Raw genomic sequence first — 14,621 nt, 5'->3', positions numbered from 1 at the left:
ACCATCACCACCACACCCACCCTCATCACCTGCCCCCACAAAAATTGCTGCATTCATGTGAGACAGGGGGGCATGTAGAGCCCTTCTGCACGCCCCAAGCATAGGCATCTCCTTTTGCATCCCCTCTACACAGCCATGAGAAGCAGAGACACACACAAAGAAAATGAGCTGTGAGTAGCATACTCCTATCTGTTTCTGCATTTGCTCAGATGGAAGATTTACAGGGGAAGACAGTATTTACTCTGAGGGCTACCCATCTTTCTATTTCTATTTTTTTAAATTCTGCAAGACAGTATTTTTATTTACACTTTTTATATATATTAAAAAATCAGAATCACCCCTTAAAATATACTGCATATTTTAATGACATTTTTCCTAGGATCAGTATTTCATGAAATAAAAGCAGAAACAGCCTATAATCCAGCCTGTATCTTTGATTTCTCTTCCTTGTATTTTTCCTTTCTGTTTCTTTATCAAATCCTGCACCAGAACACAACAGAGAATCCCATTAACAGCAATAAACCATCATCTACAGATTTCAAAGTGTTGCGTAATTTTATTTAATACTGAAATGTCAGTGTATGTGTTGTACTGTATTTTACTGACACAGCAGAAGACATCCATGGACCTACAAGTCAGTCGAACTGACAATTGGTCTAGGCAGAACTCAAACTTCTTTTCCTCTAGAAAAACATGGTTTCTCAGGCCTTATGGGACATGTTGCTATCCAATTTGGGGTAAAACCTCTGGTCAAGAACATAAGACTTAACAGAGCCTAAAGCATCTAAGAGCATTTTGGACAAGACAAAGTCTGTAATTCAATTTATTTTATGCCTCCCCCTAATTTGTATGTTCAAGAGGCAACTCAGATTCTCAGCATCATCTGTTATTTGTGCTGACTTCCAACAGGACCTGATTCTTCAGTTGCTTTGGTTTGATTTTCTTATAACAGCACTAGCTACATCTAGGTTTGCAAACAAAGCAAGCTACTTCCTTCAGAGCTATGATCTGTGTCACACTCTCGGAATTCCAATAATATGATGGCTAAAAACATGTAATTAGGTCATTTACTACCTCTGCCGACTCTTCTCAACAGTGTGTCCAGTGAATGTCAACACTGGTGAAGATGTCAAATGCATGACAGCCATCTTGAACTATGTACCTGAGGCCTGACTGGCAGCTTATTTCATTTGTGTATCAAGTGTACATAGTAGAAAAATGGTGTTGGTATTTTCTAAGTGTTTCATGCCTTCCACAGTCATAAAACAGACTTAGGCAAATCACTCAATAAAGAAACAATAGCAAGATATAATTTGTAGCTGACTTGTAAAGAGTTGCTAATTTGTTTATTACTGAAAGCTATTTTACCTCTGAACAGATGAAGTTTTTAATATAGAATTAAACCACCAACAGTTGAAAAAACCTTAACTAAAAGTGTTGCCTAAGAGCTGCCTAGAAATAGGTAAACAGCATCTCATTCCCACCCCTTAAATAAACAGGGTCACATTAATAAAAATAAAGACACCAGTACCCCTAAAAGCAAATAGTCATATTGGAAAATGCAACCGCTACACCTTAACAACTTCAACATTTATGGATCAAGCAACCTGTTTTGAGCCTGCATGATACAAGTAGATCAGCAAAGCATCAACTTCAGAGACTAACAGTAATGATGCTACTTTTAAAAAGTCTTCTACAGCACTTGATCCCTGGAGCACTTAAATGCAGAAATCAATATCCTGACATTGAATTTGTGGATTCCTGTATTCTCTATTCCTAGAGCTGTCTCCTCAAATGCAGAGACTGTACTGAAAAAATATCAATTTCTCTGACTCCAGTATTTCTATTTCACAGCAATTCATGGCATGTCTTTCAGGCTTCTACACAGAATTGTGCTTCATCCAGTCTGGCTTAAATTATTAGTGTAAAACAACCCCAAAAGTAACAGGTTTAGTACAGGTTTGGCTACAAACAAAACAAAAATCAGGTAGTCCAAAGTCTCTACGTTAATTCATAGCCTAGAACTGACATGGTATAGAGCTGCCTTCTAACTTGTGTTGGAATTAGACACCTCTGGGCATTCGGAGGGTTACTACGAAGCAGGAGGTATCCTGGCACTCTTAAGTCGAGTAATTCTGAAATATGTGTTTCTCAAGAGCTCAGCAATTCAAAGGGCACATGACGGGCTGATCCAGCTGCACAACTGACTGACCAGAGCACATCAAGCTTTAGAGGATACACGGGTGTTGAATAAAAGCTTTTTAATGCCATTCAAAGGAAGATTGTTGTGAACTGAATATACCTGAAAGGCATGCTCTAGGGGGATACAAAGCTGTTTTTTATAAAAAGATGTCCAGGGAGCAAAGGGTGTTATATTAATTGACTTCAACTATGACCATTTCAAGGGAGGTAGACATTAATTTATGAAGGCTTTTATTCAGAGAAAAGGAAAATGAGGCTGTCCAAAAGCACAAATGGCAGTGAGACATCAAATGCCACTGAGATTTAAATGCCAACTAGCTGACCCCCTTTCTCCTTGACCACCCTCCAAAAAACTCCACCCCACCAGCCAGTTTCCCCATAAAAGATGACTTAATTTTTCTCAATAACAAAAGAAATAAAGGGAGTGGCAGAGACAATTTAATCAGAGGAGGAAGGAGTGATAATTTTAAAAGTCAGTCATGGCTTTTTTGACAAATCATTAGTCTAAGATCATGAGCCATTATTTCCAGACACTGTGACTACCACTGACAGTCACAAGGTATGGCAAACATTGCTCAAAAACCCCTCACTGTAAACCAATCTATTTTGTTATTGAAATTTTTGTATGTGGGAGCATATCAAACCATAATCCTTCCTACCATAAATGAACTAATCATTTTAATGTCAGGAGCATTCTGCACCCTATATCCTGGTCTGTGTTACTTGGAGTCCTCAAGTGTCCAGGTAATTCTTACCTTTACGCCATGGCCAACATCATCCAGCACCGTGTAGTCTATAGGTTTTCGAATATACCTTACAGGACGTTCCATGTTCGCTGGCGCTATAATTTTGTGAGTTCTCGATGTGTTCTTATTGGTCGTCAAAATGCCTATCTCTCTGCGAGCGACCTTTTCTTTATGGATGTCCACAGTCTAGATTAAAAACAAGAAAGTATGGGTTTCTTTAGGCATTTGCTGTTTTCTTTACAGAGCTGTCTACATGTTTAGGCTTCACTATAAAACAAAGAGTCTCAACCAAGTTAATGCTGCTGGAAGGATGCCAGTTTATTGACGAAATGAGTTTAATCTACATCAACATTGTTTGAAAATTAAACTTTAATGAAATAACCAATATTAATAATAAAGTTATGATTATACATCATTGCTTTGACACTCTAAAGACACTATGCAGATACAGTACTTGCAGATTAACCCTCAACAGTCTTATGACTGACACTAGCAATAAATTACTCCAACTCCACAGCTGGGAAACCAGGACAGACAAGCTAAGCAATTTGCCCACAGCCCCAAAGGGGGACTAAGCTTGGGAAGTCTGTGCAGTAATTTCTTTCAGCAAAGCCATCAGTGCATATCAAAGTAAGAGTGCATAGGGAAGGACTAATTTCAGCACTGAGGCTAGTTTCAGTCATACTGTTTATAGCACCTTTACTAAAAGAATAAAACAGAGCCTTAAAGATAGAAGTAAAGGAATATAAAATATGCTGAGCTCCATCATTTTATTAGAAAATACCTAAAGAGACAAAGAAAAGTCAGTCCAGCAGTCTGTGAAGGATCAAAGTAAGGTTCACATAGCAGACACATGCTTCTACAAGCAATATAACCACTGCTTAAACCCTAGCTGAAGGAGAACAAGTACAAACCAAGAATCAGATGCCATAGGAAGTCCCACCTCTAGAAAGCCTATTTCAAGATTCAGGGATTTAATTTACTGGTTTATGTACCTACTATAACATCAGGATCTCATTGCAGGAGATGGTATCTGACAAAAAACACCACTCTAAGAGACTTTGAACAAAACCTATCAAGCCACCACTTTTTCCACTACGGAAAATAATTGTCAGTCTGTAAGCATCAATTGTTACTAACAACTTCATTTTTTGTTCAGCAAATAGACAAAAGTCTCTATACTAACAGTTCTCTTAACCTTGATGTCAAAAGAAAGAGAAACAAAACAAAACAACGCCCATCACAGTACAAAAAGATGCATCTCCTAGCAGGTAGTCCATGAAGACTGACTTTTCCTCCCTGCAATGAACAATGAAAATTCCATAAATTACTAGAGCAGAGGATAAGAAATTCCAGGAACAGATGCTGTACCATACATGCTTTAGAAAATGACTTAAGTAATCTTGCAATAAATTTGTGTTAACTCAAAAAAACCCTTAGAACAGGAAAAGAGCATATATTAATCATATCAGACAGCTTATCCAAAATTAAATATAAAGCAGCAATTTGTAAAGTCGTTCCATGGATTTCAGTAATGTAAACCAAGCGAAAAGAAGGCTACGTGTATCACAGTGCAGGGCCAGCAACTTACGGCACATATGTAAATCCTGAACAGTACACAGGCATGTGTGTGAAAAAGACTAATTCACTCTTCAAAGCACATGAGACTGCAATTCTTACCACATGTGGTACACTGAAAAAGCAAGGTGGTATTTCCCACCCCTATGCAAAGCGAAGGCTCCCAGCATATGCTTTGCCCAGAGCAATATGCTGCCCATGAGCTAGAGAGCATCATGCTTCTTCAAGAAATTACTTTTTCTACATCTATAAAGACTGCATGTTACTGTTATGTGATCATTATGCAAAACAAAGCACATAACAGTTGTTCATTTTTGTATTTTTATTTATATCTATTTGCTTGATGTTGATGTAGAAGTTTATTGTTTAGGCATAGGCAATGGTTTTCACTTCCAAAAGAGGAAAAACCCCAAACACAAGCAATTTTTAGCAGAATAGCATAGCTATCCAGCCAGACAACAGTTAATTCCCAAGACAGACAAGCCACATACATCAGATAACAGCCAAACTAGACCATCCTCAAAGCTCTGGCCACACTTGGCACCTGTGGCTATGAGTAACCATCTGCTCTGATATGGTAACAAACCAGCTTGGGTTAATACAGGTTAACAAGCACTAGCAAACAGTCAGACCGGCTTCAGATATGTTTGGCCTATGCTGAAACATACATACGTAGCATAACTTAAAATTTGGGGAACAGAGACAGGATTCTCACTCCTAGACAACATAATCCAGCAGGAAAAAGTTCAGCATTGTACTGACTTGGAGAAGAGGGAGAAGACAGCCCTTCCAAAAGCACAACGTTTCCTTTTGGAAGAAAATTTAAACTAAACCATCAAACAAACCCTTTTGCCATTATAACTGGGTGCTAGGGACCATGCCAGCTAATCCCAGAAGCAAAATTAAGCTTGGAGGTTGAAGGAACTGTTAATGATTAGCTGCCTCCACTATCTGTCTGCTTCAAACCATATGAAAAAAACAGTTGATCAACAGGATGTAGAGTTAAAATTTAACTGTTTTCTTCCTCAGAAATAGCCTCAAGGCCAAGTGCAGCACAGCAACAATACAGCAAATAGTTGTTCTCTTCTCTTCTTTTTCTGTGCTGTAGATACCACTTTACCCCATGCGCAATCCCAGGACAAACCCTTTACAAGAAATAGAGACTGCAGTACATTTGGCCAAGCTAATTTGAGGATAACTATTTTAATAAAGCCCACATATATAGGGATACTAAAAAAAAAGGAAAAATAAAAACAACTTCAAGCTTTGACAATTTTTTTAATCCTGAACCACAGCAACTCAAATTTATGAGCCAGATACTCACACAGCCACTACTTCTCTCACTAAATGCACACACAGTTGGTGAACAGCAGTGGAAAAAAAGAAAAAAAACCTCTATCAAATCAACTCAGCTAACCAGGCACTGCCAACTTCAGGCTGTCCTGAAGGACAAGACAACTCACTACACTAACACCACAGATTTACACCAAGCAGATACCCTTACATTTGTTTTAAATTAACTGATACTCCAGAAGCATTGCGCAGGAAAACTCCACTTCAGGTTTTGTACTCCGTTCCTCCCCAGTTCCTCAAAAATGAAGCTGTAACAGCATACACACTCACCTGGCCAACAGGACAGGAGCAGCACTGTGTGGTGCTGCATAGCTATCTTACCAGCAAGCTGGAAAAAGCTGCCAGGCTTTTGGGCAGGGTAGAGTAATGGTTAGGGGAGAGAAGAACAGCTGCCCAGTCCTCAACAGTGAAAATGGTGGCTATCAACTAAAAACAGTAGACAAACAAAACCCCCCAAGAAGTGATTCTAAGATACAGTGTAGGAAGCTACAAATTAAAAAAAATAAAAAACACAAACACCAACAGCCCACCCCCCCCCAAAAAAAAAAAATCAAACCACCACACACTTTCACCCATGAATTTGAGGATGAGTGAAAAGTCATTTCAAGGGCATTTCCTTGATTTGAAAATCTAACATCCAAAACACATTAGACAAAAAAAAAATCCTGAAATTACACCACCATTTTTACCAACAGTTTTTCAGTCTATTTCACACAATGATTTTAAGAACTTAAATTTTCACATCATGAACGTCCTTTAAACAAATGTCCTGTGCTGCACAGAGCTGCAAGTCAGTAACTTTTCAATTTGTCCCTAGGCTCACTCAGACTAGAAAGAACATAGGCTCAAACTCCACAGGCTTCCTCAAGCTGCTGCTTTAAAGAAAGCAAGGAGAAAAGGAAGGCCAAAGAGCTTGTTATTAGCAACAGCCTTCTGTAATTGTGACATTGTTTCCCTTTTTTTCCGGTTTGTGGTTGAATATAGGATTGGGTCTGTTACTAACTCTTTATTTCAGTTAAGTAAAGCCCTGATTACAGGGTAATCAGTGTTACACATATCTCGATGTAAGCAGAATTACTTGATACAAGCAAAACCACAGACATAAGATGCAGCATGACCTGTTACCACTTCCCACCCCAATCTTCCTAGCATACTTGGTGTAATCACGCTTGCTGAGTCTCAATAACCTGTTCCGCACAAAGTTGGCACTGTACTTCCCAAAAGTAATCTGTTCCACACCTCAAGTACTGTGTGCAGTTTTGGGTGCCTCAATGCAAGAAGGACATCAACCTACTAGAGTGTGTCCAGACGAGGGCAACCAAGATGGTGAAAGGTCTCAAGAGTATGTCTTATGAGGAGTGGCTGAGGTCACTTGGTTTGTTCAGCTTGGAGAAGAGAAGGCTGAGGGGTGACCTCATCGCAGTCTACAGCTTCCTCAAGTGGGGCAACAGAGGGAAAGGTGCTGATCTCCTCTCTCTGGCGACCAGCGACAGGACATGAGGAAATGGAATGAAGCTGCGTGAGGGGAAGTTCAGATTGGACATTAGGAAAAGGTTCTTCACTGAGAGGGTGGTTGGTCACTGGAACAGGCTCCCCAGGGAAGTGGTCATGGCCCCAAGCCTGTCAGAGTTTAAGGAGCGTCTGGATGACACTCTTAGTCACAGGATTTAGTTTTAGGTAGTCCTGCGAGGAGCAGGGAGTTGGACTCGATGATCCTTACAGGTCCCTTCCAACTTGAGACGATTCTATGTGAAAGCCAGCATTATTGAAATGCAAGTTAATGGAAAGAACAGTATTTCATTCATTCTATATCTGAGAGCAGTGAAATTCCCTTAAACAAAGGGCATTGCTGGCAGTATAAGAGAAAAGAATGGCATAAGAAAAAAATAAGATTTCTAGTCAAAGACAAGCCAATTGGAACACTAGATTTGACACATCAAGTTAGGCTAGCAAGCCGTCAAATACAGTATCTCCTTTCAGCAGAAACTGTGCCTGCTGTTACACAAAATACTGGGCAAAGATGCAGGTTTCAGATTGAATCTAGTCAATAAAACTATGCAATACATGGGACAGTGAGTGGTGCAGAGAAAGGAGTTTAGTTTCCTTTCTTGACCTCTGGGACAATTGTCTGGATTCCAAGCTTCCTTGTTTATGTTTGAATACGAAAGGTAAGATGTGTTCTACTACCGGTAAAAAACGAGTGACAGCTTCAGATTTAGTTTCTCACAGCAGTAAAATACATATATTTGGATGTTACAAACATTATAACAAACACCAACAAACCTTTTCTAGTAAATACACATTTTCTATTAAGTACAACAAGCTCATACATCCAGACCATAAATTGTAGTGTTAACCAAAGGAAACATAACTTAAGAAACAAACACTAAGGTGCTTTCAGCACCCTCACTCTTTGGAATTTGTTCCTAGACCCAGCTTTAATATTAGCCCTTATTGTCATTCTCCAAAACTCCAGATTTCATGGTCTTGCTATACAGTTTACATAATAAGCTTCCCTGAAATGAAAAAATCTGATGAGACTAAGAACATTAACGTGTTCTGTTTTAGAAATACAGATTTATCCTACTGCTTCTTCCATAAAGAAAGCATATTTAATGAGACTTTTTAAATAAATGAGTTATAGTTAATTGAGTAACGGCACTGAAGAGATCCTGGACAATGCACATTGTACAGGCTACCTGCAAGGAAGTCAGTTTGACCTACGAAAAGGACAATAAAATCCCCAGCTTTAATGAGTTCAGCCAGACAGCTAACTTCAGAGAGAGCACCATTTTATGCTGCTATTTTGTGAGGGAAATTCAAAAGAAAATTTAGTATATTCAACACAGGGAAATGTGAACATATTTACTCTGCAAGAGAAATATTCTACAGAAAAGATCAGTTACGGGTCCAAGGCACATGAGGCATGAAAAAGCTTAAGTGAGTAGTTTGGTTTTTTTAAGACATCACATACAATCAGACATCTACACAATGTTACAAATTATATCCTTCATTAACTCTTGATGAAAATGCAAGTAACTTAAGTATTTGACTTGATTACTATTGCTTATATATTGTCTGATCCCCATCAAGACAGTGTTCAAGAAACTCAAAGAATTTACCCACAGAAATAAAATAATTTATTTCCATCTCTTGTCCAGGAGAGTCTGAGTGCTAAGCAAGCCTGGCCTCACTGGAAATGCAGAGAGCAGAGTGCCAGTGCAACTGGCACTGCTCACCCTTGTTTATCATTATGCACACACTCATTTATCCCATGGGGATCTTCTCCAAGATATGAGGCTCTGCTGGCACTGGGAATTATAACTGTCAATTCCATTGACTAGAAATAGTTCGAATACCCGAGCTGTGTCTGGACCAACTCAGTTACAGACCAAAAGCGGGCAGTTTGGTGGGCATCTGCCTCTTCCCAGTTCTTCAGCACAGACATCTGGTTAAGTTAACCAAAAATCTGAGAAGCATATAAAAAACCTGAAAGAAACCTCGATAGAAGCACTGCCCTGTTATCAGTGACTTGTGGGGCCAATACTATCTCTAAGGTAGAAGACTGATGCAACTTTTTATCATGTGCCGTTAGCCATCAGTTGTGTGAAATTCAAGGCCCTAAATAGCTTTGAACAAATCTTCATCTGAAGGTACCAAACTAGAAGCTTTATACTAGTTATCTTTCACAGTAAAAAGGGGGAAGGTCCTCCTTACCATGCCCGCCATCAAGAGATGAATTCAAGACATCTTTAACAGCCCCTTGGACAGTCACCAGAATCACACCTGCTAAAGTACTGTCAACTTATCAGTCCATCCACAGAACAAAGCCAGTGCTAGCAACAAGCAGGACTTACTAGAGGAGAAGAAAAAGGAGAGGTGCTTTTTTTCAGTTCCCCAAATTCTTTTAAGAATATAAGGATTTCAGGGCTTTATTATTTCACATATACCATCCATCAATCCAATTTTCACTAAGGCTAAAAGTTACTTGCCTGAACACCAGTGCCTAATGTCATCTAAGAATCCTCAGAATATCTTGCCATGCCTTCTGAACCTGCACCATGAAAAGACAGGTCTCTGTCACCTCTGAAGCATTTAGACACCGAAGTTTCACCTTGTGTGTTTGCTTTCTATGTGGTGCAAGCAATGTAGGAGGCAACTGAAATAGATTTAAGAGTTGTATTTCCAGAGCTGCAAATCCAGCAATGTTTTCTTGTAGGTTTATAGATAGAAGTTTCTCACACATTCTCTTCAGCACACAAACAGGTTACAATAGTAGGACAGGCTCTCCAGAAAGCTTTCTCTCCTGAAGTCTAGTAAATCCAGGCCTCTTAAGGTAAAAGGCTAGAGGAGCCAGATAAACCATGCCTTGTAATCTGATATGTCACCTTCCTTTTCCTGCAGAGAGGGTTCACAAATCAAGAGCTTTTACAGATTAGCACAATGAACTAAGGCCATCAACACATATAAGAGCAACTTGCACAGTCTATATAAAACGTTTGCCAGACAGTAGACAGACAAAAGAAAAATAAGAAATACTAAGTCCTATTTCCAGAGGTAACACATATGTAAATGCACAGATTTTTAACACATTTATATACATAAACAATATATATTTTTAATATATATAAAAACACAATACTAACAACGCATTTTACTAATATCATCCAACATTGGGGGGGTTGAAAAGTGGCAGTTGTGTTTATTTTGACAGTTTATCACTGGATTTCTTCAATTAAGTCTGAATGCTGATTATATGCCAGTTTAATCCTATGGAGCTAGCCCTTGACTTAGGAATTTAAATCTTTTTCTTTATATACACTAGCAGATTTTCTCAGATTCTCCTAGCAATCGCCATCGGCATAAAGCAGACCAGATTTCAGCAATGGGTTGAAGGTATTTTCTACCTTTACATAAGTATTTTTCCTAGGATAGCAGGACACTTGCCAGGGGCGGGGGGGGGGGGAGGTGTCAGGCAGGGAAGTATACCATAGGCATCCCATTTACTTAGGACAGTTTGCTTGCTGTATGGTTTTAGAATTCAGAAGCACAGAAGGTAAAACAATAATGCACATAGTCCATAGCATGTCCTGCTCCAGAATTATGTTTCTTAAGCTCTACCAATTTCCATGCAAGACATACTTAAAAAATTGATTCCTGACCAGCAGAACATGTGCTTGCAAGTGTTAAAATACTCATATATCTTAAAAAAAGAAAGAAAGAAAAAGGAAAAAAAGAATGCCGTCATTGATAAGCCTTATTAAAAATCAAGAAGCTGAAAACAAGAATTGGAGAAACGGGCTTAAAGCTTACTGGCCATAGACAAATAGCCTCACCTTTAGCCCTCTTGCTGTTACGAAACTGGAAGCCTTTCTTCCAAAAGGAAGACTATGACTCTAACTCTCAGTGAACCCAAGACCCCAATTTCCAAAACATGATCTGTGAAGTGACACATACACCTATACAACAGCATTGAAAAGGAGAGGGAAGAGAGGTCTGTTCAGCTAAAGGATTATTTATATAGACGCTTTTCAGAGTACTCTATTGGCAAATCTGATCACACATTCTGCTGGAGAAACTCAGCAGAAAGGGGACATGCAGAAAGGGGACACAGGGCAAGGACAGACCACAGGGGCTGGGAGCGGGTGTGTGACATTCTAGAACAAGAATCAGAGCAAAGAAACCAGCCCACTCGTCCAAGAGCCAGACTTGAGTTCATGCCTGGTTTTTCTTTCCTGGTGCCAACTGGAAATGGGAAGACTGCTATGGAGGACACGTATTCATCCTTCAGACAGGACAGAATGAAAGAAGCTTCTCACATTATTCTCCAACAGCTACTTCAGAGCATGTTCATGCAAGGTGCTGATAACACAAAATGGGGCAGTTGAAGGAAATCAGTAGATCTTGCCTGTGAAATGCCACCTCACAGAATTAAGCTCTATAAATGAGGAGCATCTATGGAGCGATACCAGGGTGTCTCATCACACCCTCACCCTCTGCCCCGCACCTTCCCTGAAAGATGATGTCAACACAGAGCATAAGGAGGGGAGATTTGCAGGAGTATCTTTCGGAACAGGGAGAGGGATGTGGGAAGGAAGACTGGCAGATGGCAACTGAAGGCAAATGGAGTTTAAGTCCTACAAAGGAAGAGATTTTTAGCAGCTCTATGGAGGCCCTCATTATGGAAAGAAAACAGTTAAGACAACAGTCCTCCCTCCTCCCCATTGCATTGGTGAAATGCCAGAAGTACTTTGCTGAAGTTCACATAAGTATGGGGGAAATGGAACTTCAAACATCTGGAGTATGGAGGTCAGACAGTGCTGCAGAAGCAGCTGGCCCTGCACGCAGGAGACGGCTGTCTGCCAGGACGTCAGTCGAGTGAAGGGAAGAGGTGGGATGGGTCTGTGGCTAGGAGCAAGAGCCTGGAAAACGGCAGATTGAAGCTCTATTCCTGGCTTCGCCAGACTTCCTGTGCTATGCCAAGCAAGTCGCTTCGCTGCTTGGGCCAGCTTCTCAGAGCTGCCCACCTGCAGCAGCTTTAAGAATTGACATAGACGGAGTGTAGGTGGGCAAAGGTATAGGCAACGCTAACATAGCTGTCCGCTCTAAGCACAGTGAAACACTGCGACGAAGATACGCAAGACTTTTCTGTAAAACAGCTTCCACCAATGTTTTTAATTGCTAGTGAAAATGCAGGAGTTATGGATCATACTTCCTGTGCTTTGGCAAACCCTACTGCCGATTTTAATCATTTGCGCAAACCAAACATACATACACTTCAATAAGAAGTGCGTTGAGAACATTACTCATTTAAGAAAAAAAGCAAGCCCTCCAATGACCTCCGATACATGTTCATGGGGAGTACAATGAATTTTTGCATTCTAGCTTTTTTTTTCTTGGTCATTCAAATTCAGCTGCTAGTTCAATTCCCTCTTCAAGACTCTGAGTATAATAAACAGGTAGGAAAAAAATGCATCACTAATGTAGATGTCTGGGGGAGGACACAGAGAAAGGGAGATGGGGAGATTATTTGCAATTATCTTCTACCTGCCTCCTAAAGTCTGTGGCTTTTCAGCATCAAAAGCTGGGAGCAGGGGAGAAAGAAGTAGCTTCCATGGTGTTATTCCCTGTTCTAACAGAAAACCCCCAATCACTCTACAATACGCTTTCCAGTATTTGCTGGAGATTCAGCTGTGGCTGAACACCACACACCACCACTTCACAACCACCGTACGACAGGAAGTACAGACGCAGCTCTGCATCAGATCAAAACCACAGTGCGTGGCAAATTAATGATTGCTAACCATCCACTTGAGTTTCATGCTGTATGACAAACACCTTTTTGAAGGACAGTTCTCTTACTCGGTCCTCCCTCTGCCCCCTCATCTTCCCTTCACCAAGACAGGATTCTGATAAGGGAACGACCAAGGTACATCCCCTCTTCTCTAGTGAGCTATAGATGTTCTACACAGTGAACTGAATAGACATTTCAGTGATTAACTAACACCAGTTGCATTGCTAATACAAGTTTCCAAAGGAAAAACTACCTAAACAGAACCAAATGCTTATTAATTATATTTGAACACAAGCCAGAAATGCAAAAGTCTGATTAAAAACAGTCTTTAAAATAGAAGACACTTCAAAAGAGAAGTGTTTCAAGTGTACAATCCTACTGATTGATTTTGACAGAACAACAGTTGGGATGTGCAGTCATAACATGTTATGTTTTTATTCAGTCTTAAAAAGCACAAAAAGCAGATAAATGCTTTTGATTATGCAAAGTCAAAATCCCAACTGTATGTGTGAGAGTATTTCAGCACCTGAAATTAGATTTTAGTAATTTCAAATTTCTTTTTTTGCTGGGTATTCCTCAAGATATGCATGCATGAGTAGGCTCATTAAAAAAAAATAGAAAAAACTAAATAGGCTTATGCAAGCTCCCACATGACAGTTGGAACATTTTAAAGTGGCTGAATGAGTCCCTCTTTTCCTTACTGGAAGCAATGCACTTGTCTAGAATTAAACAAAACATACAAATCTAAATATATTCTTCACTGAAGGAAAGCATAAGGACAGAAAGGAAAAATTAAAGGGCTTCTTCAGGAGTTTGGACTCACTGAAGAACCACTATGGGAGCAGAACAAAATTGTATGTCAAACGAATATGGGAGTAGAACAAAATTGTATGTCGAATGAAAAGCATTTTGTGTGCCAAAAAAAGCAACTTCATAGGAGATGAACATGTGCAATTGCAAAGAGCACTGCAGGTGGCTGAAAAGGAAACCATATAAAAAAAGCCCATTAAAAAAATAAACTCAACAGAACAAGTCTGAACTTTCTGAAAGTTTGTCTGAGGTAAGGAACTGATAAAGCTGGAATGACGACAAGCCAGAATGCTCATGCCTGAATAAAAAAAAAAAAAACCCCAAAGCCAAACCCCTCACATTTAGTTGTAACTTGGCATTTCAAAGGGGGGGGGGGGGGGGCACACAAGACACAACTCACCAAAAGACACAAGCTAACATAGCCTTAGCTATAATTTATCACGTCTTTAGTGCTTTAGTTTAATCACCTCTAATAGCAAAAATAAAATATTTTCCAATTATAAAGGTTATGTTACATGGCTGGGATAGTGGATTTTATTGCTCAAAATAATCATTATGCTAAAGAATAACTCCCACATAAAACCTATTCTGATGTTACATGTACTTACTTCAAAGTTTTCTGAACTAATTTGCATGCA

At 39.6% G+C, this 14,621-nt stretch overlaps 1 protein-coding gene across 13 annotated transcripts in view; it reads right to left on the bottom strand.

Moving 5' to 3' along the window:
- ABI1 (abl interactor 1) overlaps positions 1-14,621 on the bottom strand; it is an 81,154-nt gene that overhangs the window by 27,857 nt on the left and 38,676 nt on the right. For 12 of the 13 annotated variants that reach the window (XM_059818529.1, XM_059818531.1, XM_059818521.1 and 9 more), the window contains exon 3: positions 2,958-3,134. The exons of the other annotated variant lie outside the window; for it this stretch is intronic. In XM_059818529.1, coding sequence (XP_059674512.1) covers positions 2,958-3,134 — 177 coding nt within the window. The remainder of the gene's footprint in view (positions 1-2,957; positions 3,135-14,621) is intronic. 13 annotated transcript variants of the gene reach the window in all.

The sequence above is a fragment of the Gavia stellata genome, chromosome 6 (assembly GCF_030936135.1).
Source record: "Gavia stellata isolate bGavSte3 chromosome 6, bGavSte3.hap2, whole genome shotgun sequence".
Classification (NCBI taxonomy): Eukaryota; Metazoa; Chordata; class Aves; order Gaviiformes; family Gaviidae; genus Gavia; species Gavia stellata.
Note: the sequence above shows the minus strand (reverse complement) of the source record. Positions and strands in the feature narration are given on the sequence as shown.